Below are 27,884 nucleotides of genomic sequence, written 5' to 3' on the forward strand. Positions count from 1 at the left end.
CAATAAAATGCAAATTAATTACTTAAAAATCATACAATGTGATTTTCTGGATTTTTGTTTTAGATTCCGTCTCTCACAGTTGAAGTGTACCTATGATACAAATTACAGACCTCTACATGCTTTGTAAGTAGGAAAACCTGCAAAATCGGCAGTGTATCAAATACTTGTTCTCCCCACTGTATCTGGTCTCTGGACTAAATGGAGAAGTCAGAGGAAAAATTTTGAAAAGTGGAAGGAAAGGGAAACAACATAATGCTCCCACAAACCTGATTGTTCATTGACTAGAAAGTGCCTTCAGAAACTATTCACACCCTTGACTTGTTTCACATTTTGCTGTGTTACAAGTTGGGACTAAAATGTATTTAATTGTAATTTTTTGTAAATTATCTACACAAAATACTCTGTAATGTCAAAGTGGAAGAAAAATTATAATATTTCTATTCCGTATCTTTATAATATATATATTTTTTAAGTCCTAGTCCTTGCCGATGACAAGCATACTCATAACATGATGCAGCCAACATGCTTGAAAATAAGAAGAGCGGTACTCAGTGACTCAGAGTTTACATTTTTTATTTTATTTTATTTAATATATAAAACATACAATCTACTTGCAGTGATGCCACTCAATATATACATCACATTAGTCATCTAACAGTGTCCCATCCAGAGCGACCCACAGATGCAATCAGAGTCAACAATGCAAAAAACAAAGGACAGCAAAAATCATAACAGCAAGGTCAACTGAATATGTTTGAGTGCATTTGTGGCACTATTTACATGTGTATATGTGTGTCCGTGTATGTGCACGTGTTTGCATTTGAATGAGTGTGTGTGTATATGCATGTGTACAAACACCTGCACGGCATCAGCCTCAGGCAAACAGGCATTAACTGTAACAATACTGCCCCTCAGTGTCATTCAAACATACTTTTGTTATGTTTTATTTTGACTTTATTTTTTTACTTTAATCTTTGACTGTCATTCTATCCCCTGCCCAGCAACTCCACTCCCACTTGACTCCAATTCCACATCCCAACCCTCAGCTCATCCCACCCATCTCTGCTGGCCACCCTCTTCGGATTTCTACGCACCACATATCTTTCAACTATGCTGTGATGTTTAACATACAATTTGAATCTAATTTAATAGAATCCACACATTGCAAGTTAAAGATAAATATTTTCACTAAGAGTATTAGTATATTAGTAATTGACTGACCCAGTCTCTCCAGATCTCCCAACAATACTATTTCTACAGTTAATTTTAGATCAATGTGATTCATTTTCAGCCATTCCTGAACCTGAGACCAGAAACAGGCTGAGGGCAATACCAAAACAAATGGTCTATTAATTCTGTATCCTCACAACAAAATCTGCAGAGCTGCGATGATTGTATGCCACAAATATTCAATATTCAATATTCATTTTGTTGGTGGCAAGAATTCTGTACAATAATTTTAGCTGAAAAGCACGAAATCTTGTGTCGTTTTATATATCAACTCCTACTCCCTGTACCATGGAATTGGTTCATCAAAAATCTTTTCCCAACTATTTCGCAATCTGTATGGCACAGCTGTCAACATGTGTTGTGTTGAATTTACCCCAAATATAACCCTTTCTATTCAGGACATCAAGTTAAAAAACAAATTTCCACATTTTTTGAAGTTTTACTTTAGTTCCTTATTGCAAACAGGATGCATGTTTTGGAATATTTTTTATTCTGTACAGGCTTCCTTCGTTTCACTGTCATTTAGGCTACTATTGTGGAGTAACTACAATGTTGTTGATTCATCCTCAGTTTTCTCCTATCACAGTCATTAAACTCTGTAACTGTTTTAAAGTCATCGTTGGCCTCGGTGAAATCCCTGAGCGGTTTCCTTCCTCTCCAGCAACTGAGTTAGGAAGGACGCCTGTATCTTTGTAGTGACTGGGTGTATTGATGCACCATCCAAAGTGTATTTAATAACTTCACCATGCTCAAAGGGATATTCAATGTCCGCTTCTTTCATTTTTACCCATCTACCAACAGGTTACCTTATTTGCGAGGCATTGGAAAACCTCCCTGGTCTTTGTGGTTGAATCTGTGTTTTAAATTCACTGCTCAACTGAGGGACCTTACAATTTTCTGTGTGTGTGTGGGGAACAGAGATGAGGTAGTCATTCAAAAATTATGTTAAACACTTATTGCACACGAGTGAGTCCATGCAACTTATTAAGCACATTTTGACTCACAAATTGATTTAGGCTTGCCATAACAAAGGGGTTGAACACTTGTTGACTCAAGATATTTCAGCTTTCATTTTTTATTAATTTGTAAACATTTCTAAAAACATAATTCCACCGACATTATGGGGTATTGTTAAGGCCAGTGACACAACATCTCAATTTAATCAATGTTAAATTCAGGTTGTAACACAACAAAAAGTCAAGGGTTGTGAATACTTTCTGAAGGCACTGTACGTCAAGGTAGAAGACATAATATAATGGGTGTTTTAGAGTCCAATATTGAGTCCCATAATCAAAGATCACTCCAGTGAATACCAATGAGATACACAATTAATACATTCCAGGGAGTTGAATACATACAGTAGCTGCCAAATAAATTGTCACCCTTGCACTTTTCCTAAATAATTCCCTATTTCTTCTCAAAAAAATTACATTTAAATAAAACTTTGTCACCACACCTTGTTATTGGATTTTCAACATTGCAAAACCAAATTTATTTTTGCTAACTTAAGTTTCAAAATAATTTAGAAAATAAAGACAAATGGCATGGACAAAATTATTGGCACCCTGGAGCCAGTACTTGGTTGCACCGCCTTTGGCCAAGATAACTGCCAACAAATGCTTATTGTAGCCATCAATGAGCTTGTTGCACCTTTCTACTGGCAATTTGGCCCACTCTTCAGTTTTTGGACGCTGGGTTGAACATTGGACTCAAACACCTGATAATATGCTGATTTCATGATGCCATGCGCACTTTCAAGGCCTCCAGTACCAGAGGCAGCAAAGCAAACCCACAGCATTATCAAACCACCCTCATCTTTAATTGTGTTCTTTTCATTGAATGCTTAATTTGGTAGTCAATAAACACAGCACTGATCTGTATTGCCAAAGAGCTTTAATTTTGTTTCATTTGTCCACAGAACATCTTCCACAGGATTAAGGCTTGTTGAGATGGGTTTTTGAGAAATTAAATCAGGCTATCTTGTGTTTCCTTCAGCAGTTTAGTCTTCCTATTTTTACCTATGACCAAATGAAGCATACAATGAAAATAACACACTCCCTACAAACAAACATGGGGGAGGTTTGATAATGCTGTGGGGTGCTTTGCTGTCTCTGGTACTGGTACTGGGGGACTTGAATGTGTGCAAGACACAGTATCATGAAATCAGCAGATTACCAATGTTCGACCCAGGGTCCAAAAACATACTCTGTCAAAGGTTGTGGGTCTTCCAGAAGGACAACGGCCATAAACACACATCAACAACACCATGGAATGGTTAAGAAGAAACAATGGACTGTTCTAGAGCGGCCAGCGAAGAGATGAGGTCTGAATCACATCCATAACCTATGGCGAGAGCTGAAAACAGCAGTTGGTGGAGGGCACCCCTCAAACATAGAAGAATTAGAACAGTTTTCTGTTGAAGATTGAGCCAAATTGCCAGTAGAAAGGTGCAGCAAGCTCATTGATGGCTACAATAAGCATTTGTTGGCAGTTATCAAAAGTTATTTTAAATGTAAAATTATTTGAGAAGAAATAGGGAAAAAAAGTCCAAGGGTGACAATATTTTGGGCCACAACCGTAAGAGTGAGTAATGGAGCAAAAGAGACCCTGTCTACCCAACAACAAAAGGAAAGTGGAAACTAATTTACTTATGCATGTACTGTCCTATTTATGTGAGTTTAAAGCCTAATTCGAACAGGGCCCAAAGCCAACTTCAAATGGTAGTGGATATTACAATGTTTAATGCAGTAAAAGTCCAGCTGTAAAGAGGGGAACAAAGCAATGTGGAGGAAATTGAGAGTCAAATTGGTACTGTACCTGTGTGTCTTCATGAACTCATCACCTCTAATCATGTCATCATCATCATCATCATCATTTTCATTTCAAAATCATTACCTGTCCATCTCAGATTGGTTCTTGAATACTACAAAATCAACCTTCTGATTTGAGTGTAAACAACTGCTGTTCCGTGTTGCTCCATCCTTTCATCAGCAAAGGATCAGCTCTGATCAGTGGCTGGGATTCTGATTGGTCTCTCCCTGCTTGATGCTGACCCCTCCCTCCTCTCTCCATCAGGCGGTGGAGAAGGTGAAGCGGGTGACGTGGAGGTACTGCTCCCCTGGTCTCAGCAGAGCATCGGGGAACGAGGCCTGTTCATAAACATAGGGTCACAACGTCAAGGTCCCACCTGAAGGACAGGACACAGGAGGGTCACATTGAAGACAGAAGCAAGGTTTCTGTCTGTGTCGTCTTTTGGGAGACTCATTGGCAGGCGAAAACTGGTTGCTAGGTGCATGCAACTGTAGAATTGGTTGCTAGGAGGTTAGGAGTGAATATGGAGGAGGTCTTTCTGTTGGCCCAAAGTGTCACATGACAGACAGCTACATTGAGTCAGTATCTCAATGTGAGGTTCAATGGATGTGCTGAACGAACAAACACCCCACTGGGCACAGACCTCAATTCAACATCTATTCCACGTTGGTTCAACCAGTGTGTGCCCAGTGAGACAAACAAACGTACACCCGCACACATGGTGTTTCCCATCACATGGACATGGTCAGGTTTAAGGAACTGGAGAAGAAGTATCTGAACAGAAAAAGGGAACTGAGGTTAAAACATGGACTGGCTGACATTGTTTAGTCTGAAAAAGACAAGAGGCAGAGTTCAGTTCAAACCTCTCTATGTGAGGGTGTGGGTGTGTGTGTGTGGCTACCACTCTCTCCTCATCTCCTGTTTCGACTCACCCTGCACCCTGTCTTCCCATCCACACTCTCCTTTCCTCCCCCTCACCCTGTTTGCTCCAACTGCAGTGTTCTCTGGCTCCCGTATGCGCAGCGGTTTGATACTGTATGTATGTATGTATGCATGTATGCAAATGGAAGTGCTTCTCAATCTGTCATTTGCCTGTGCACTTTGTTCTTGAGCTCAATCCAATGCAAATGGCCGTATCTCTGCATGGGTCTCTGCCTCTCCTACAGTACAGAAGAGCAGGAGCAGGGGCCAGACCTGGCGCTAGCGAACTCTGAATGTGACCCACGTAGCGGCAGGCAACTGAAATGGCTGTAATTATCGGACAGCCCACCCAACAGCAGCTGTTAAAATCTCAAGCTGACAGCACTTTTGCACTGTTTTCACTGTAGCTGTATCCAATCTACCAAGACGGCAATATTTTAAGGGTACTGTACTGTACACAAGTCCTCAACTGGCAGCTTCATTAAAATTACCCGCAAAACACCAGTCTCAACGTCAACAGTGAAGAGGTGACTCTAGGATGCTGGACTTCGAGGCAGAGTTCCTCTGTCCAGTGTCTGTGTTCTTTTGCCCATCTTAATCTTTTATTATTATTATTATTATTTTTATTGGCCAGTCTGAGATTTGGCTTTTTCTTTGCAACTCTGTCTAGAAGGCTAGCATCCCGGAGTCGCCTCTTCACTGTTGACATTGAGACTGGTGTTTTGCGGGTACTATTTAATGAAGCTGCCAGTTGAGGACTTGTGAGGCGTCTGTTTCTCAAACTACACACTCTAATGTACTTGTCCTCTTGCTCAGTTGTGCACCGGGGCCTCCCACTCTTCTTTCTATTCTGGTTAGTTAGAGCCAGTTTGCTCTGTTCTGTGAAGGGAGTAGTACACAGTGTTATAAGAGATCTTCAGTTTCTAGGGCAATTTCTCGCATGGTAATAGCCTTAATTTCTCAGAACAAAAATAGACTGACGAGTTTCAGAAGAAAGTACTTTGTTTCTGGCCATTTCGAGCCTGTAATCGAACCCACAAATGCTGATGCTCCAGATACTCAACTAGTCTAAAGGCCAGTTTTTTTGCTTCTTTAATCAGAACAACAGTTTTCAGCTGTGCTAACATAATTGTCAAAGGGTTGCTGATAATGGGCCTCTGTACGCCTATGTAGATATTCCATGAAAAATCCGTAGTTTCCAACTACAATAGTCATTTACAACATTAACAATGTCTACACTGTATTTCTGATCAATTTGATGTTATTTTAATGGACCAAAAAATTGCTTTTCTTTAAAAAACAAGGACATTTCTAAGTGACAAACTTTTGAACGGTAGTGTATGTATTTAGGGATGTGTGTGTGTGCGTGCCTTCATGAGTGCTTGTGATTCCCTCTGTTTAAGCTAGCCTTGTTAGCCAGGTTTCAAACACTCTTCTTGCCTATATGCAAATACCCACATACAGTACATAAACACTTGGAACCACAGAAATGGGGCTCATAGACCTGTACAGTTCAAATCAAATGTTATTGGTCACATACACGTGTTTAGCACTCATGAAGGCATGGCAAGTGGTACTGGAGCGCCAAGTCTAGGTCCAAGAGGCTTCTAAACAGCGTCTACCCCCAAGCCATAAGACTCCTGAACATCTAATCAAATGGCTACCCAGACTACTTGCATTGTTGGTTAAGGGCTTGTAAGTAAGCATTTCACTGTAAGATCTACACCTGTTGTATTCGGCGCATGTGACAAATAACATTTGATTTTTTTGTGGGTGTAGCGAAATGCTTGTGTTTCTAGTTCCGACAGTGCAGTAATATCTAACAAGTAATATCTAACAATTTCACAACAAATACCTAATACACACACATCTAAGTAAAGGAATGGAATTAAGAATATCTAAATATATGGATGAGCAATGTCAGAGCGGCATAGACTAAGATACAGTACATAGTATAGAATACAGTTGTACTGGTCCTTCTTCCTGCTCATATTTAATTCACTCTACTGACACTGTAGGCAAGAAGAGAAGCTGTGAAACTAATCTCCACAAGGCTAGCACAGCAAGAGGAATGGAGGAACAGGATTTATGGAAATCAACCTCATGCAGCCTTCTCCTACTTAAAAGGCCAGTCTTCCAGCCCAGAATTCAATTTCTCAGGGTTTGATATGGATGGATGGAAAGACAAAGAGAGCCTAGAGAGAAAGATGGATAGAGGTGAGGCAATAACGTGCAGGGCAGACGAGAAAGAAGAACAGAGAGAGAGGGAGAAACAGTGATGGAGAGAGAAAGAGAGAGATGGGGAGGAGAGAGAAGAGACAGTCCAGGCGAGAGAATGAGTTACAGTGAGGACAGGAGAGAGGAGTATACAGTGCTCAGTAAATCTTTCATGGTCTCCATAGCAGGCACTCCCGTTATACGCTGATGCTGTGATTACTCAAGCAACAATTACTGCCATAAATCTGCTGGCAGCACAGGGAGCCAGCAGAAAGAGAGGGGCGGAGTGCATTATAACTACAGAGGAGGATTGGACAGCCTTCACATTTTGCTGCCTTAAAATGAAATCTAATAAGGTATTACATTATATTTTTTGTCCTATAGATTTACACAACCTACTCCACAAGTGAAAGAAAGTTAGAGAACATTACCTAAATTAATAAAATAAATGAAGATGTTTTAATTGCGTATGTCTTGATGTCTTCACACCCCAGAGTTAATACTTGGTGGAAGCACCTTTGGGAGCCATTACAGCTGTGAATAATTTTGAATCAGATTCTACCAACTTTGCACAACTCTTAGCTAGGGCTTTGGAGGGCACGAAATTGTCAGACGATGATTGTCAAGCAAATAACTGTCGGCCTCACGGTAATTGACCGCTAATTAACATAAACACATTTAGCATCTCCTGGCTTCCACACATTAGAGTTAAGAGAATGCCAAGAGTGTGCAAAGCTGTCAAGGCAAAGGGTGGCTACTTTGAAGAATCTAAAATATATTTTGATTTGTTTAACACTTTTTTGGTTACTACATGATTCCATGTGTTATTTCATAGTTTTGATGCCTTCACTATTATTCTACAATCTAGAAAATAGTAAAAATAAAGAAAAACCATTGAATGAGTAGGTGTCCAAACTTTTGACTGGTACTGTATATTCCTGACTTAAATCTGCTTAAAACAAGCTTTGCATATTGCTGTCCATCAATGATTCCCAACCAAATTTACTGAGCTTGAGCAATTAAAAAAAAATTGTGCATTCAGAAAGTATTCACACCCCTTTGACGTATTCCACATTTTGTTGTGTTACAAAATGGACTTAATATATGTTTTTCTCACCCGTCTTCACACAATACCCCAGTGAAAACATGTTTAGACATTTTTGCAAATCTATTTAAAATTAAATACAGAAATATCTAATTTACATAAGCATTCACACCCCTGAGTCAATACTTTGTATTAACACTTTTTGTAGAGATTATAGCTGTGAGTATTTCTGGGTAAGTCTCTAAGAGCCTTCCACACGGATTGTGCAACATTTGCCTATTATTCACTTCAAAATTCTAAAATTCTTCTGTCAAATTGGTTGTTGATCATTGCTAGACAACCATTTTCAGGTCTTTCCATAGATTTTCATGTAGATTTAAGTAAAAACTCGGCCACTCAGGAACATTCACGGTCTTCTTGGTAATCAACTCCAGTGTAGATTTGGACATGTATTTTAGGTTGTTACCCTGCTGAAAAATAAATTCATCTCCCAGTGGCTGATGGAAGGCAGACTGAACCAGGTTTTCCTCTAGAATTTTGCCTGTGCTTAGCACCATTCCATTTATTTTTTATCCTGAAAAACTTCCCAGTCCTTAATGACTTCAAGCATACCCATGCTCAGTAATATGTTCTATTGGATTTGCCCCAAACATAACACTTTGTATTCAGGACAAAAAAAATTATTGCTTTGTCACATTTTTTGAAGTATTACTTTAGTGCCTTGTTGCAAACAGGATGCACATTTTGGAATGTTTTTATTCTGTACAAGCTTCCTTCTTTTCACTCTGTCAATTAGGTTAGTAATGTGGAGTAACTACAATGTTGTTGATCCATCCTCAGTTTTCTCCTATCACAGCCAATAAACTCTGTACAGTGAGGGAAAAAAGTATTTGATCCCCTGCTGATTTTGTTCGTTTGCCCACTGACAATGAAATGATCAGTCTTTAATTTTAATGGTAGGTTTATTTGAACAGTGAGAGACAGAATATCAACAAAAAAATCCAGAAAAACGCATGTCAAAAATGTTATAAATTGATTTGCATTTTAATGAGGGAAATAAGTATTTGACCCCTCTGCAAAACATGACTTAGTACTTGGTGGCAAAACCCTTGTTGGCAATCACAGAGGTCAGATGTTTCTTGTAGTTGGCCACCAGGTTTGCACACATCTCAGGAGGGATTTTGTCCCACTCCTCTTTGCAGATCTTCTTCAAGTCATTAAGGTTTCGAGGCTGACGTTTGGCAACTCGAACCTTCAGCTCCCTCCACAGATTTTCTATGGGATTAAGGTCTGGAGACTGGCTAGGCCACTCCAGGACCTTAATGTGCTTTTTCTTGAGCCACTCCTTTGTTGCCTTGGCCGTGTGTTTTGGGTCATTGTCATGCTGGAATACCCATCCACGACCCATTTTCAATACCCTGGCTGAGGGAAGGAGGTTTTCACCCAAGATTTGACGGTACATGGCCCCGTCCATCGTCCCTTTGATGCTGTGAAGTTGTCCTGTCCCCTTAGGAGAAAAACACCCCCAAAGCATAATGTTTCCACCTCCATGTTTGACGGTGGGGATGGTTTCTTGGGGTCATAGGCAGCATTCCTCCTCCTCCAAACACGGCAAGTTGAGTTGATGCCAAAGAACTCCATTTTGGTCTCATCTGACCACAACACGTTCACCCAGTTGTCCTCTGAATCATTCAGATGTTCATTGGCAAACTTCAGACGGGCATGTATATGTGCTTTCTTGAGCAGGGGGACCTTGCGGGCGCTGCAGGATTTCAGTCCTTCACGGCGTAGTGTGTTACCAATTGTTTTCTTGGTGACTATGGTCCCAGCTGCCTTGAGATCATTGACAAGATCCTCCTGTGTAGTTCTGGGCTGATTCCTCACCATTCTCATGATCATTGCAACTCCACGAGGTGAGATCTTACATGGAGCCCCAGGCCAAGGGAGTTTGACAGTTCTTTTGTGTTTCTTCCAATTGCGAATAATCGCACCAACTGTTGTCACCTACTCACCAAACTGCTTGGCAATGGTCTTGTAGCCCATTCCAGCCTTGTGTAGATCTACAATCTTGTCCCTGACATCCTTGGAGAGCTCTTTGGTCTTGGCCACGGTGGAGAGTTTGGAATCTGATTGATTGATTGCTTCTGTGGATAGGTGTCTTTTATACAGGTAAGAAACTGAGATTAGGAGCACTCCCTTTAAGAGTGTGCTCCTAATCTCAGCTCGTTACCTGTATGAAAGACACCTGGGAGCCAGAAATCTTTCTGATTGAGAGGGGGTCAAATACTTATTTCCCTCATTAAAATGCAAATCAATTTATAACATTTTTGACATGCGTTTTTCTGGATATTTTTGTTGTTATTCTGTCTCTCACTGTTCAAATAAACCTACCATTAAAATTATAGACTGATCATTTCTTTGTCAGTGGGCAAACGTACAAAATCAGCAGGGGATCAAATACTTTTTTCCCTCACTGTAACTGTTTTAAAGTCACCATTGGCCTCGTGGTGAAATCCCTGAGTGGTTTCCTTCCTCTCCAGCAACTGAGTTAGGAAGGACGTCTGTATCTTTGTAGTAACTGGGTGTATTGATACACCATCCAAAGTCTAATGAATAACTTCACCATGCTCAAATGGATATTCAATGTCTGCTTTTTTTTTAACCCATCTACCAGCAGAATACCACCCTGTATCCCACTGCTGGCTTGCTTCTGAAGCTAAGCAGGGTTGTGGTGGTTGGTCCCTGGATGGGAGACCAGACGCTATCTAGCCCTCATATGATCACCTAATCATCCCCAGCTTACAATTGGCTCAGTCATCCCCCTACTCCCCAGGTCGTTAATGTGAATGTCTTCTCAGTCAACTTACTTGGTTAAATAAAACTCAACCAATAGGTGCCCTTCTTTGCGAGGCATTGGAAAACCTCCCTGGTCTTTGTGGCTGAATCTGTGTTTGAAATTCACTGCTTGACTGAGGGACCTTACAGATAATTGTATGTGTGGGGTACAGAGGTGAGGTAGTTAAGCCAGCAGCATATCCCACTGTTGGCTTGCTTCTGAAGCTAAGCAGGGTTGGTCCTGGTCAGTCCCTGGATGGAAGACCAGATGCTTCTGGAAGTGGTGTTGGAGGGCCAGTAGGAGGCACTCTTTCCTCTGGTCTAAAATAAAATGCCCCAGGGCAGTGAGTGGGGACACTGCCCTGTGTAGGGTGGGATGTTAAACGGGTGTCCTGACTCTCTGAGGTCATTAAAGATCCCATGGCACTTATCGTAGGGGTGTTAACCCTGGCTGAATTCTCAAGCTGTCCTTCAGACGTCACCTAATCATCCCCAGCTTACAATTGGCTTGTTCATCCTCCTCTCCCCTGTAACTATTCCCCAGGTTGTTGCTGAGAATGTGTTCTCAGTCAACTTACCTAATAATTCAAAAATCATGTGAAACACTTATTGCACAAAGAGTGAGTTCATGTGACTTTTTAAGCACATTTTTGCCCTAACAAGGGGGTTGAATACTTGTTGACTGAAGATACTTCAGCTTTTCATTTTTAATTAATTTGTACAAATTTCAAAAAACATCATTCCACTTCAACATTATGGGATATTGCGTGTAGGGCAGTGACAAAAAAAGCTCAATTTAATCCATTTTAAATTCAGGCTTTAACACAACAAAATGTGGAAAAAGTCAAGGGGTGTGAATGCTTTCTGAAGGCACTGTATGTTGCCCAACAGTTGTGCAAGGTTGGTAGAATCTGATTCAAAATGTTTCACAGCTGTAATGGCTGCCAAATGTGCTTCCACCAAGTATTAACTCTGAGTTGTAAACACATATGCAATCAATACATCTTTCACTTTGAAAATGTGAACTAGGTTGTGTAGATTGCTAAAAAAAAATACTGTGCAAGGGGTTTGTTGACTTTCACTAGCGACTGTATGCTGTCTATATGGGCAGTATACACCGAGTATATCAAACATTAGGAACGCCTTCCCTCACAACAGCTTTAATTCGTCGGGGTATGGACTCTACAAGGTGTCGAAAGCGTTCCACAGGGATGCTGGCCGATGATTCCAATGCTTCCGACAGTTGTGTCAAGTTGGCTGGATGGCCTTTGGGTGGTGAACTATTCTTGATACACATAGGTAACTGTTGAGTGTGAAAAACCCAGCAGCATTGCAGTTCTTGACACAAACCGGTGCGCCTGGCACCTACTACCATACCTGGTTCAAAGGCACTTCAATATTTTATCTTGCCTATTCACCCTCTGAATGGCACACACACAATCCATGTCTCAAGGCTTAAAAATCCTTCTTTAACCCAACAACTCCCCTTCATCTACACTGATTGAAGTGGATTTAACAAGTGACATCAATAAGGGATCATAGCTTTCACCTGGTCAGTCTATGTCATGGAAAGAGCAGGTGTTTTTAATGTTTTGTATAATCAGTGTATATGATTTGCTGCTTTCTGCAGCACACAAACAACACAACCTCATCAGATTTAAAGGTATATCAATAACAAATGTCTGGTTCTTTAAAATGCATGATTACAGGGGCCAAAGTGTACATGTACAGAGCAAGGGCAAATGTTTCAATAATAATGAAGTCCATGAGGCAGTCTCATCTCTCTATACTGTATTTCCAACCTATGTGTAAAACTGTACTAGTGAACTGCTGGTCAGCTCAGCCATGCAGGAGTGTAACTCTAGCCAAGGGCAGCCAGCTCACTGATAAGCTGATGGTGCCCAATGAATCAAGAGCACAAGAAGTCAAAGCACTCTATTACATTGCATGCTACAGGGGTTAGGGGCTCTGGCGACAAGGAGAAAACTCAATACTAGGGCTGTCCCCGACTTTAAAAAAAATCTTGTCGACCGGGAGTTGTCCAGTTCTTTCGACCAATCGATTGGTCAAAATGTTTAAACGTATTTTTCCATATATAGGCAGATTAAAATCAACTACATATGCGCTGAGCTTGTCTGATGCTATAATAAGCACACGGTTTTATCAAATAATTAAAGACACACAAATGACTCAAGAATGAGCCCAACGGTCACACCGTGTTAAAAAAAATAATAGCGAGTCTGCTCTAACGGGAAAAAATTGTGAGGCCTTTATTATAGCATATCAAATATTAAAAACAGCCAAATCTGTGACATTGCTTTATCCAACATTTTGTCATTGCACGAGGCTTGGTCCTCGCGGAATCACTAGGCTATTAAACAAACACTCAAACAGGTAACAGAAGCAGGATCTGTCTTATTTCTATAGATATACATGGATGATTTATAAAGCCAGGCACATTTAACAGTAAGTCTATTGATTATAGACCTAATTAAATTGGGGTTACCTCTCTCCTCAATTTTCTTAGACAATTAGGCTAAGGCAAGGGCTGTTTCCTCGTCTCTGCTGCCTCCACCACATTGTTCTCAATCCTAATGTGCTGACTTTTTATAAAATAATATTCAATTTATTAGTGTTGAACAATTATTTTTACATATTATAACCATATATAATTTCAGTATCACATGTCTTAGAGCGATAGACTGTGCCATCCCCGTGGCCACCGCAATGGACTAGTCCACTGAGACAGGCACGAATCAGACAGGTGTCTTGTGCACCATAAAAATGTAAAAATAATATAGATATATATTTTTAAATGCGACTGCTCGACTAAAAAAAATCTTGGACGACCTACAGCCTAACGACCAAACAATCGACTAAATGGGGTCAGCCCTTACTCAATACTCAGGAAAAGTACTTGTTGTTACAATACTTTCTGTCAGCAAGGCTTATAGGGAGGGCCTTCCAATGATAGACATGAATATACATGTGGACACTGAGTTAAATGCCTATCGATGTACAGTATAGGGTATGTAATACCACAGTTATCTAATAATTATTTGATGACAATGTCCACATTCTGAGGATCAATTTGAAGAGGAAAAGTGAAGGAGGAATAACGATATACACCCTTAATTGAAAACCGAGACACAGTCACACACGCGCATGCACACACTTTCCACCCGTTCTCCCTCTCCTTCCATCTGTAAAGTGGCCTCTTCCCCTCCCACACACTTTCCACCCGTTCTCCGTTCCCCCTCTCCTTCCATCTGTAAAGTGGCCTCTTCCCCTCCCACACACTTTCCACCCGTTCTCCGTTCCCCCTCTCCTTCCATCTGTAAAGTGGCCTCTACCCTCCCACACACTTCTGACCACAATCGATTTCCCATGATTACAATCTGTGCTCTTACAAAATCTCCATCAACTCACGGAACCTGTCCTCTGCACTTACACAACCTTCCTAAACTCCTTTACATCAACATTATATGCACCACGCCCTTGAATCTCCTCTATACACCAACTACAATCTCTACATTATGCTTTTACTGCCTATACACCAACTACAATCTCTACATTATGCTTTTACTGCCACACAACTACAATCTCTACATTATGCTTTTACTGCCTATACACCAACTACAATCTCTACATTATGCTTTTACTGCCTATACACCAACTACAATCTCTACATTATGCTTTTACTGCCTATACACCAACTACAATCTCTACATTATGCTTTTACTGCCTATACACCAACTACAATCTCTACATTATGCTTTTACTGCCTATACACCAACTACAATCTCTACATTATGCTTTTACTGCCTATACACCAACTACAATCTCTACATTATGCTTTTACTGCCTATACACCAACTACAATCTCTACATTATGCTTTTACTGCCTATACACCAACTACAATCTCTACATTATGCTTTTACTGCCTATACACCAACTACAATCTCTACATTATGCTTTTGAATCTGCTCTATACACCAACTACAATCTCTACATTATGCTTTTACTGCCTATACACCAACTACAATCTCTACATTATGCTTTTACTGCCTATACACCAACTACAATCTCTACATTATGCTTTTACTGCCTATACACCAACTACAATCTCTACATTATGCTTTTACTGCCTATACACCAACTACAATCTCTACATTATGCTTTTACTGCCTATACACCAACTACAATCTAGTCACGCCATTCGAGCCGTGAAACGTTTCTGCTCTCATGTATAACAACTTCTAACTGTACCTGACTGCCATTGCCTTTAGGTTCCGCTTTACACGGAACCCAAACCGGCTGCGCGCGTGCGACATCTTGCAGAAATGTATTTTGTCCCCCTACACCAAACGCGATTACTACACGCAGGTTAAAATATCAAAACAAACTCTGAACCAATGACATTAATCTGGGGACAGGTCGAAAAGCATTCAACATTTATGGCAATTTAGCTAGTTAGCTTGCACATGCTAGCTAATTTGTCGTCTTTAGCTAGCTAATTTGTTCTGGGATATAAACATCGAGTTGTTATTTTACCTGAAATGCACAAGGTCCTCTACTCCGCCAATTAATCCACACATAAAACGGTCAACCGAATCGTTTCTAGTCATCTCTCCTCCTTCCAGGCTTTTTCTTCTCTTGACTTTATATTGCGATTGGCAACTTTCATAAATTAGGTGCATTACCGCCACTGACCTCGTTCGTCTTTCAGTCACCCACGTGTGTATAACCAGTGAGGAGATGGCACGTGGGTACCTGCTTCTATAAACCAATGAGGAGATGGGAGAGGCAGGACTTGCAGCGTGATCTGCGTCAGAAATAGAACTGATTTCTATTTTAGCACTTGGCAACGCAGACGCTCGTTGGCGCGCGCGACAGTGTGGTCAGCCTGTTAGACTTCAACTCATCCGTTACAGCTCATCAAAGCATTACACATAATTACAAAACAAGTGGGGATGATTCAACATATGAAGGTCTGTTGATCAGTATAAGCCCATTTGATTTTACTTTCATGAAAAAAATCTGTATGTAACTAAACTGCTGGGCATTTTGCAATGTTAGATACAAAGATAATCTAATGAACTTCTAGGCTTAATTTTTCAGTAGCAGTGTCATTTATCATTTAGTTAATGGACACATCATTAATGTCGTACCTTAACAGTAGTTATTCAAAAAATACTAGAGTGATGAATTAATAAGTCAAGTCTTATTAGAGATAATGGGCTGTGAGGAGAAGGCTCAGGAACAATTAAAATGTGCGTGCGTGCATGTGTGTGTCTTAGCAGCCTGCCTTGCAGTGATTAAAATACATGTCGACCCACCAGACTGCCCATCATAAATAGGAGAACAGTACTGACAGTGTGTAATGTTCCTTGCAATACAAAGTCTACAGCGGCAGTAGTTAAGCCAATAGGCCATTTGCAAACCACGACTGTGGCTAAACATCAACTTTCATTCTGCAAGTATTTCCATAGTTGATCTCTATGGTTGCAGCCTACACAGACTACTGTTATTGAATCATGGCCAAGTTAGCTGGCTCTTGCTCTCCGCTCTACCGCTGATCTACTCCATGCATTAGTGAAGGACTACCTTAAAGGACAGCGTACCTGGTTGACAGCGTCAGGCCAGTTCTGTGTCTCCAGGCAGAAGGCACTGTGTTTAGGATAAGAGGCCCCACCCTTTCCTTTAAAAGAGCCATCCAAGAAGTTGGCTGTGTAGAACTGGACGCCGGGCTGAGTGGTGCTGACCTCCATAACACACCCACTCGCTGGGTGAAATACCCTAAAAAGAGAGAGGGAGTGCAGAGGTGAGGGTAGGGTAGGAGAGAGACAGTCACTCGGTTATCCAAGGTTGTAGCTCGGGCACTGTGCAGTGTTCATGCATTTTCTATGCTCTGCAAGAGCACAACTGATGCTTTATCAAGAAACAGCAAGACTGCACTGTACAGCCCAACATAGTTTGGCCTCACCTTGCACACATGCGCTCTGTCCAAGCATCTCCAGGTGATGACAGGCAGAAGTTGTGGTCGAACCCAGGCCCAGGCACTTCTTTCAGCCGTGGGCCAATCAGAACTGGCCTCCGAAGGTCAAAGGGTGTGTGCTCCACTGGTCTGACCTCGCCTGTAGACAGAACAGGGATAGAGCTGGGTATGACAGTTTTGACATGAATAGGGCTGAGGACCTGGACACATCACCTAAATTAACTGGCAAACATCCAACGCCAATAGGCTTTCAAATTCATTAGCTAGAGACAGAAAATGAACTGAGAAAGACACGCATCACTATTGAAACAGTGAGGACATTTGATTATGTCAAACAATCTAAAATAAACCAACATTAAGCTCTCTATTCCTCTGAATGTATTCTCCCTTTTCTTTAGGAAATACTCTCTGTTAATCAATGGTATGTTACGAAGGTGACTTTGGGAGGTGGTATGAAGGACAAACAGCCTCTTTCTCCTTGACAGCATACTAATGTCAGATCACATTCTCGGTCTTATTAAACGCTGAGCAACTCAAAGGCTTCTCAGAGAGCCTTCCCGCCCCCAAACCACCTCCTCGTTGATCCCCTTGCAATTTCACAGGCCAAAAATATCGCCATGACGAAAGGCTATCAATCAGATCGGCTTCCTCATTTATCCAGTGTCTCAACAGGAACTGAGACAGGAAATTAAACTAGTGACATGATACAGCGGGCCTTTCACATGCACAACAAAAAACTATCCAAACAGACAACATAGAGAAGAAACAAATACAACCACAAAGATGACTTAATTAAGTGAATAAAAAAAATAAAAAATAAAGTGAAGGCTCCTCAAGGTTCTATCAAGTGGCAAACTGGTTTGTGGGATCTAGTCTGGATCAGTGAGTTGTAAACTGGTTTAGAGTGTTTAGGGGCTGTTGGTATAACGCTTGATGTTCTGGTATGGTAAGAAGCATCTTAGTATGGACTAGAGGGCAGCAGGTGCATTCGTTTGGGGGGGGAGTGGAAGGGATAATGGATTCTAGATTAGTGTCTGGTTTTCCATTCCGATTTCGATTCATTTTTATGTTTTTCCAAGGACAAAATCGCTCATTTCCTCTCTCGGTCTGGAGGTATCAGTCTGGGTCCACCTCTGACCACCTGACCTCTAACCCCTGGGCCATTCAAAATGAAAAATACACAGGTGCTCCAACAGGCTCTTACTCTCAATTTCAAACAAACAAACAGAGGCATCAGCTGGACCAAGCAGAACATGTCTCTAGAATCTCCATGGACAAACATTTACTTTAAATCCCAAAGCCCAATTTACTGCGGCTCCAAAACCTACTCTAAAAATAAACAGTCATTAACTATTCTGTCTGCACCATTAGGCCGTCCCACGGGGCGGACTGGTAATTGAACTGTAATGAATGTGTTTATTTAAAGGTCTGCGAGAGCTTGGATAGGTTAATCTGGAGTACGTTAATGATTATTCTAAAACTCAACAGTGTTAGACCTCTGTCTAGTAGCGACAGTCTTTCATCTTTAGGAGAGGAGAAATAGAGAGAGTGGAAAAGGAGACTGGCATTGATAAAGACAGACAGAGTCGGTAGAGAGAGATAGATGACTCCTGTATTTAGGAGAAGAAGAACTGGCTGTCAGTCACTCTGCTATAATGGCCATTTATCCCTCCTACAAACAAAAAAAAGACTATGATTCACCATCCAGTCCTCCATACCTGTGGTATTACCATTCAAATGAGCCTGGCAACATTAACCAATAGGCCATAGGCCTAACCAACTTCTATTCTATCCGTTCCTAGAGAAAAGATGACTGATCTGTGCAAATCATTCACATTTTCATTGCGGACTGTTTTTGTGTAAGTTAGGCACTCTAGGAAAAGATGGAAAATCATTATTTCACACAACATTTTAGGCAGTGCTGTGGTCCCTCCACCCATGTGGGTGAAACATATCCGTTTCTCTGTGGCGTAACGTCACGCAGACATTGCTAATGGAGCGACGCTTGGACTCCCTACTAAATTATTACTGAGTCGTGCTGCTCTCCCCAGCTGCTCTCGCTCTGCTGATTAAGCCTGATGGAAGATTACAGCCTGAGTCCCATCAATCCACTTCCATTATGTTGCACTGTGTCAAGTCTTTGACATCCAGTTAACAATCTATAGTCTTATTCAGGCAGTCTAGTATTGTCTAGCCTCATGCTGTGCCCTAAATGTTATACTAAAGTCAGAGAGAGTGAGAGAGAGAAAGATTACATTTTGGCTGAAATTGCTTTCTGCTATATAATCAATTCGGTCAACTGATAAAGTAGGGGGTTCTTATCAGTGTGTGTTGATGCAGAATTTTAAGGCCTTAACCTAAATCTTTCCCAACGGTTGTTTAACCATTTTTTTCTTCTTCTACAGATGATAATTTGTAGAGAGAGAAACAGTGCGAGGGTCCTGGAGCACACTCAACCTGAAGACGGAAGGGAAACATCTGCTATCTGATGCATCTGACTCGAACATGCATCAGTCAGAGTCGTATTTCTGCGTTTGGAGAAGACTTGTTATCACAAATTTGCTCTCCTAGAACAGAGGCCCACAGGTTGTGTCTGTCTGTCAGTAAGACAATACAACCACAGCTTCCTGACAGCTCAGTGTGTCTGTCTGCAGGGTCACACAATGTTTGCACTTGACTAGTGCAAACATTATCTCTTTAATACAAAGTTATTCCAATTAAAAATCATTCAGCTGAGTCATGTTGTGTATGTCTGACCTGCTCACTTCTGAGAGGTTGGGGTTAGGATAGAGCAGGTAATATTCTATCCATGTAATTATTCTGTCTGGTATTTTACTCCTGGAGCTTTTGAGACTATTCTATAAAAATCTGTTTTTTTTCTTGTGATAAAAATATAATTTATTTAAAGGAAAAGTGTATTTTTCTCTCTTACCAGTGGGGATCATGACGTCATCTACAGGCAGATATGTTGGAGCGTTGATGGACACTTCATGGTCGTATATGTCAGCTGAGCCCTGCAAGCAAGCAAGCAAGCGCCCACACACACACACACACACACACACACACACACACACACACACACACACACACACACACACACACACACACACACACACACACACACACACACACACACACACACACACACACACACACACACACACCTTGTTACCATGCTGATGGATGCTATTAAACAAAGCTCAGTTAGGGTTACACTAAAAAGCACCTCAATCTCAGCCATGCACGCTTCTGAGACACTGTCACTCAGAACGTGCACTCTCTTGAAACACTTCCATTCAATAACCCCATTACCATTCTGTTGACAGCAGAAGAGACAAGGAGATACGGAGTAGGAGGTGCGTATATGTATTCCACAACATAATGCCTGTGGGCAGTCAATAACCAATCACACTGCAATCCCACGATGACGTCTGATATGAAATACTGACACAGAATAACACAACAATATAGAAATAGTCTGCTTTTCTCTGCCACCAAGGAGCCTTACCAGTGATTGGCTGGTTCTATCCATACATTTTTAACATGATTTCACTGCATAATTGTCTGACAGAGGACAGCTCCTCCTCATTGTCCTACCTGTCCAGCCAGGTTGAAGTAGGAGTGGTTGGTGAGGTTAATGGGGGTGGTTCTAGTGGAGCGGGCCTGGTACTGGATGCTCAGTGTGTCCCCCTCCAGGGTGTAGGTGACAGAGGCCTGCACCTCCCCGGGGTAATTCTGGTCTCCGTCTGGGCTGGTGAGGGTGAGCCGCACCCCGCCCTCCACACCCTCACTTCCCCATATCACCTGGAACACAGCACAGCACAGGGGCAAATCAATAAATCAATTACATTTGAGTCCTTTAGCAGACGCTCTTATCCGGAGCGACTTACAGGAGCAATTTGGGTTAACTGCCAAAAAAGTGATTTCCCAGTTCTGCCTCAAATCCATGAGCTAATCCTGTATGAACTAGAGCTGAATTCAAATCTTACAAACAATGGAACACCTTTGTTATCATCTCCCAGCATTATTGTGTTTGACCTTAATCCACCGTCTAAATGTTCTGAAAGTGTTCTGATCCTCCATGGCCCACACTGCAGCTGAATGTTATAATAGGCACTTTCAGTTACTAGAGAGAGGAAGGGAACGAGAGGAAGGGAGGGACAGAGACACAGAGAGGAGAGAAAGGGTGCGATGGGAGATAGACAGCTAGAGGGAGAGAAAGAAAGATAAGAGACAGCGGTAGAGGGGTATAAAGGGAGGGGGTGGGGGGGGAGATGTCAGCGACAGAGTAGGGCGAAATTGGTCATAGGAGGAACCTGTCAATAGGGAGCCTGAAGCGCAAGGACATGATGTACTAACAACAAGCTAAAAATGAGGTAGCATGCATCTGCAAGGCTCTGATACATCTCCTGGAGCTAATCTCTCTCCAGCCTTCCTTCTACCCCCCCCCCCCTCCCACACTTTCTGCATGCCCACTCTCTCTTGCTTTCTTTCTGTACCACAGCAATTCTTCCACCTCTCTCTCAGTGGAGTGCACCGTCAAATCTCCCCAGCAGCGCTTATAAAAATAAGTATTCGCTCCACTGACAGCAGCCAATGTCAAACACTGCCTGCAGTTAATGCGTAGCCCCTTTGATTGACAGCTGGCTCTGACCCTCTGTAGCTTACTCTCAGCTTTAAATAGGAATGTCATCAAGACTTAAAGTATGATGCAATCTTCTGTTTGCCGCTCCTTTAATAATCCATCAGTTTGTCATCTCCATCATGGTGCTACCAGTGCTACCTGCTATTTACAACTAGCAGCCCTTCACGGTGATAGGGGATGAGTCATGGTGTGATCTGGAGGACACCTGTGGCTTGGCTAAAAGAACAAGTGGCCTCTGCATCTGTCTGTAAACAAATCTTTCCACACTAATTGAGAATGCGACAGTTGCTAAGTGACTACAGTCAGGCCTGGTTGCCATCTCTCTTCAGCTATTACATTCCACTACTTGCCACTCCATAACAGAAGCCCACCATGTCATTGTCGTTTCTATCTACTACAGATGTGAATGAGATCAATCTGTGGTCCAAGACAAGCGTGCGAATTGAATGGTGACATGGATTTGTAACCAGAGGACTTCTAGCTGAGTTTAAAGTGTGGGCTCAGGATTTTGGGCTCATGAGTAATCAACTTGACCTGAAGAAACATCGGGCACTATGGGGTCTATGGGTGTATGAATAAAAAAAGCCTGGATGAGACATGATATGAATAATTCATGATGTTATCGCTTGTATCCTTGGTGATCGGAACAGGAATGACGACAATTTGAATTTATATCATGCAATTGCAGTGTTCTTGGCGCAGCATGGATAATAGAGTCCGACCCCCGAGGTGAAAATGGTATGATGAATATGACTGATCTATTACAACTCAGTCTGAGCTCTGGTTTATCAAATATCACTGCTCTTCCCTGGATAAAACAAAATATATTATTTTAAAACTTGTTGAAAGAAAACTAGGACTGCTTTTGACTTTAACAATATTTCTGTTGTTATACCACATTTTCACACTTATGATATAATCTCCCAGGGAGACGTAATCAAAGAGAATAATCTGTATGTGAATATTCGCAGCAGACTTCAAAGGCGCTAATGTTTCATCAAATCTGGGAAAGATGGAGCTGAATCTGCTAAAAGAGTATCCACAGACATCTCACCAGCCAGATGGAACTATTGAAAGGCTGTTGTGTCTGTCCTCTCTCTAGCCGGAGAGTGCAGGGGCTTAGATAGCTTTCTCTTTATGGAGCAGTTAGCAGAGACTATAGCCGAGTGCTATTTCCGGGGGCCATTAGCAGAGTTTATAATGCCTATAATTGATTCAGTTGTAATGACGCAGTAGTGAACACTGAGGCCTACGGTTGGATGGTAACGGTGTTTTGTGCAGCACAGCTTAAAGTGGATCCATCCATGGCTTCCATACAGGGCTGATTAAAAGGCATGTAGTGTGACCGACGGGGAGAACACTCATAACGTGCTGACCACAGAGAAAAACACAGGAAGCATTTATGTCTAGTAGATTATTGAACTCATTCATATATGTTTTATTTAAAAAAGGTTGATTCTACTGCTGCAATAAGGCATTTACAGTCGTTGCCTTTGGGTTCTTTATTCCTGTGTATTCTCCTGAAGTCACAGTGCAGCGCCGAGATATGAGGAAAATCAAGGTAATCATTTAGAATGGACTGCACCTCCTACACACTGCAGAAGACAGATTATACCCAGGTCCTCTAAAGAAAGGTTAAGAAAATGTCTCCTGCCCACAGTCATTCAGGCTTTTAACAGCACCAGGTTGCTGTCATCATGATACAAATTACATTGATTACGCACTACCTAGGCACTTCAATTGCTCTTTTGCACACTAGTCCAGCACTGTACTTTTTAAACTTATTTTCATTTGGGGGTAATCAAGAATGATCTCAACTCATCTGTGTAAGAGAGTTGTCAATACAGTAGTCATGTTGACGTCTACACTACGGGACTTAAATAGTGTTAGTGAATCCTGTCTTTTAATATGCGAGTGCAGTCCATCGAGATACTTCAACTTCCATTTTTATGCTGCAGTCTGTGTGTTTCCATGGTTCTGTTGGTTGTTTTTACCTTGCTGAAGCCCCTCAGTCCTCCATGGAGGGAGTTAGGTCCATTATTGATGGCCAGTTGATAATCCTTCCCATCGACCACAAATCTGCCCTTGGCGATCCTATTGGCTACCCGGCCGACAACAGCACCAAAGTACTTGGGGTTGGCCAGATAGCCTGCAATAAAACAGTTGAGCCGTGTCATTGTTTCTCATTCAAGAGTCACACAGATATCGCACATAAAACAGCACATTGGCTCAGTGTTTACCATGCGCATCACATAAAACACTCTAGAGACTTTAATATTTGTAATAAAACTCTTAGCAATAATCAGCACAAGCTACACTCTCTCTCTCGATTGGTGCAGGCTCTTTGCTTTTAGTTGTCATATCATTTCATCATCCTGTTATCAATTCTTCCCACCTTTCAGTTTTGATGCAACCATCCATTTTTTATTTTCAGAGGCTGACTTCTGTGTGTCTCCTGCTGACTTCAGTATGTCAGAGACACACTCACATTAGTACTTTAAAACTAATTTCATAAGTCATCACGAGGTCAGTAGGTCAAAGGTCTGATTATGCCCCCCTCCCAGTTCAGAGACTGCATGTCAAACTATTTACCCCTATTGAGCATAGCTAACATGTCAAACACCGACCTGGTATCAGAGCATTTTGTACTATTCTGTACGTAAATCCGAAACATTCCTTTAGTTTGTGGATGTCCATCACCCATTTCATATGATATGTTATGAATTACAATTTGTATTATATGTTAAGAATTAGCCAAATGTACAATATGTTATGAATTCTAGCTCGGTCACTAGGTAGCTAACGTTAGCTAGCTGGCTAACATTAGCTAGACTAGGGGTTAGGGTTAAGTTTAGGAGTTAGGTTAAAGGGTTAGGGGGTTAGCTAAAAGCGTTAAGGTTAGAGTTAGGGGAACGGTTAGCTAAAAGGGTTAAGGTTAGGGGAAGGGTTAGCAAACATGCTAAGTAGTTGCAAAGTATCAAGTAGTTGAAAAGTTGCTAATTAGCTAAAATTGTCCTTGATGAGATTTGAATTCGCAACCTTTGGCTTGCTATATGTATTAAGTAGCTTAGGAGTTAGGTTAAGTTTAGATGAAGGTTTAGCTAACATGCTAAGTAATTGTAAAGTAGATAAAAAGTAGTTGAAAAGTTGCTAAAATGTCCTTGATGAGATTTGAACTGGGCGGTCGTTGCTAGACGTTCGCTTTATACACCCACCCGTCCACCCTTGTTTTTGTATTAAGTAACCATCTGTCCTATGTAACCATACCAAACATAACAAATCATTAAATTGAGTGTCACGGATTTACATGTACTATATTACGTCTAGTCTATGAGACCAGGCTGTGAACACTGGAAACTTCCAGTTATTGCGCTAACATTAGTTAGCCATTGGCTCGCGAAACTACCTCTAACTTCCTTCATACTGGACACAGACACATACAAATGGTATCCACGATTTCATCTAACTCTGGGGAAGTAGATAAAGGAATCATTGGCAAAATCCCGAAGTATCCCTTTAAGTCCCTTAGCTAAGCACGGAGGAATTTAAGATCAGCACTTACCCTCAAGATCATCATAACCCAGAACGATGTCATTGACCTCTCCATTCTTGCCTTTACACTTGATGGCTGTTATGATGCACCCTAGTGTTATGATTTCCACTGTGATGTTGGACGATTTCAGGATCCATTTCTGTACATGTCCTTCTCCCGGTACCTCACCGAATTCCTCCATTAGTACCAGTGCCATGTTGCCTCAACGTCAGACTTATCTTTGACACGATTTCACACTTTGATCATATGAACTTGCACACGGAAATGGTTAATTGTCATCAATGGGCAATAAAGAAACAATAGGCTAGTAACATTCTCACCTCACAAATTACTTTATTGCAAGTTCCAAATGAAAACACGTGCGTAAACTACAACACAAACCATGGACTTTGCAATACAATGTACAAATGTTCAATGTTTATGATCTTTGCGTCCGTATTTTATGACGTATTTGATTGATGTCATCAGAAGAGGACAGAATATTTGTAGTTCTATACATTAACAGGAGCGTGAGGCTAGAGTAGTATACCTACAGTACATATCAGTAAATGTATTAGTAAGAAAACGTAACTGTTTTCACACGATTAAGTAGACCCACAATCAATTTAATAATATACATCTTATTCAGAGATTAAACTGACAGAACCAAGAAATGAATCAATTTGATCTGTTTTCCAAGTTATCCATTCTTGTAAATGACCTCATCAGTCGTTTGTGTGTGTGTGTGTGTGTGTGTTTGCGTGGGTCCCAGATGCCCTTTCCTGATGGCCATTATGGCAGCACATGTTTTAGGCAGCTGTGCTCTTGCAGGATCTAATCCCATGGTCCACTGCATCTGATGATCTACTTTCCCTGTTGCTCGGCCATGCCTTCAGTAGAGGGCGCAGAGGGCAGATCCAGTCATCTCTCCCCAGACAAACAGACAGGGTGTTGAGATGCCATGAACAACAATGGGTTTTGTCATCTGGTGTGATGTAACAATGTTAACTCCACATCCACTTTACTGGAGATGTCATGTCACACCTGAGGGGCTTTTTCCTACCCACATGACAAAAAAAAGTGCATTTCTACCATTCAACAACACATGGAAGCATTCTGAGGGTGGAGCACGGTGAGTGATGTTTTTTTAATGCTCCCCCTCTTCCCTTCCTATCAGCAGCCGTGGTGGAGACTGAGGACAAATTGGTTCAATTAAGATAATCATTATTTGAATCAGGTAGCAAACCACTCAAACATCTCAAACAGCCTCCTGAGATGGACAAAGACTAAAATAACCTTCAGAGAGAGAGAGAGAGAGAGAGGGGTGGGGAAAGAGGGACAAAATGAGAGGGAGGGTTATATCTGAACTCTGACAGAACGAGAGGGAGGGTTATATCTGAACTCTGACAGAACGAAGCATTAGGCTGACCACTTACAGATGGAGAAATTAATTGCTGATTTATAATTATGTAAAATGCCATGCTTTACTCTTCTACACTGTGCTGATAACCACAATTATCCCATCAAAAAAAGTGTGTGTGTCTGTCTCTGTCTAATGTGTCTAACTACAGATATCTGTATGGGATCCATCAAAGAGCAAACATTCCCAGAATTGAGCTAGCAGCTGAATCACAGTCTGAACTGCAGCCCCTGCCATGATGTAGCCTGCTAATTCAATACTCACTGGCAGGGATGGTGTATCAAAGGAGCACAGTGACACCTTAATTTTCACATCACATGGATGGAGAATACTAATGTGTTGTGATTCAGCTATACCTACAGTGCCTTACAAAAGTATTCATCCCCCTCTGCGTTTTTCCTATTTTGTTGAATTACAACCTGTAATTTAAATAGATTTTTATTTGGATTTCATATAATGGACATACACAAAATAGTCAAAATTGGTGTGAAATGAACGTGAAATGAAAAAAATAACTTATTTCAAAAAAATTATACAAAATAAAAAACGGAAAAGTGTCGCGTGCATATGTATTCACCCCCTTTGCTATGAAGCCCCTAAATAAGATCTGGTGCAACCAATTACATTCAGAAGCCACATAATTAGTTAAATAAAGTCCACCTGTGTGCAATCTAAGTGTCACATGATCTCAGTACATCTACACCTGTTCTGAAAGGCCCCAGAGTCTGCAACACCACTAAGCGGCACCATGAAGACCAAGGAGCTCTTCAAACAGGTCAGAGACAAAGTTGTGGAGAAGTACAGATCAGGGTTGGGTTACAAAAAAATATCAGAAACTTTGAACATTCCACAGAGCACCATTAAATCCATTATTAAAAAATGGAAAGAATATGGCACCACAACAAACCTGCCAAGAGAGGGCCGCCCACCAAAACTCACGGACCATGCAAGGAGGGCATTAATCGGTGAGGCAACAAAGAGACCAAAGATAACCCTGAACAAGCTGCAAAGCTCCACAGCGGAGATTGGAGTATCTGTCCATAGGACCACTTTAAGCCGTACACTGCACCGAGCTGGGCTTTATGCAAGAGTGGCCAGAAAAAATCCATTGCTTAAAGAAAAAAATAAGCAAACATGTTTGGTGTTCGCCAAAAGGCATGTGGAATACTCCCCAAATACAGTGGGGAGAACAAGTATTTGATACACTGCCGATTTTGCAGGTTTTCCTA

At 41.4% G+C, this 27,884-nt stretch overlaps 1 protein-coding gene across 2 annotated transcripts; it reads right to left on the reverse strand.

Annotated features, from left to right (window-relative positions):
- Positions 1 to 556: 556 nt before the first annotated feature.
- On the reverse strand, positions 557 to 25,951 carry galm (galactose mutarotase). Of its 2 annotated transcripts, none has more exons than XM_071393486.1 (7): positions 25,266 to 25,685; positions 23,698 to 23,852; positions 20,656 to 20,862; positions 19,991 to 20,072; positions 17,047 to 17,197; positions 16,685 to 16,859; positions 557 to 4,379 (listed from the first exon to the last, which is right to left on the reverse strand). In XM_071393486.1, the coding sequence occupies exons 1-7, from the start codon at positions 25,450 to 25,452 to the stop codon at positions 4,302 to 4,304; spliced, it is 1,035 nt and encodes a 344-aa protein (XP_071249587.1). In that variant the 5' UTR covers positions 25,453 to 25,685; the 3' UTR covers positions 557 to 4,301. The 2 variants fall into 2 exon arrangements, with proteins under 2 accessions (XP_071249587.1, XP_071249586.1); XM_071393485.1 differs by lacking the exon at positions 557 to 4,379 and adding an exon at positions 4,408 to 4,815 and having other exon boundaries at positions 25,266 to 25,951.
- Positions 25,952 to 27,884: the final 1,933 nt, after the last annotated feature.

The sequence above is a fragment of the Salvelinus alpinus genome, chromosome 3 (assembly GCF_045679555.1).
Source record: "Salvelinus alpinus chromosome 3, SLU_Salpinus.1, whole genome shotgun sequence".
Classification (NCBI taxonomy): Eukaryota; Metazoa; Chordata; class Actinopteri; order Salmoniformes; family Salmonidae; genus Salvelinus; species Salvelinus alpinus.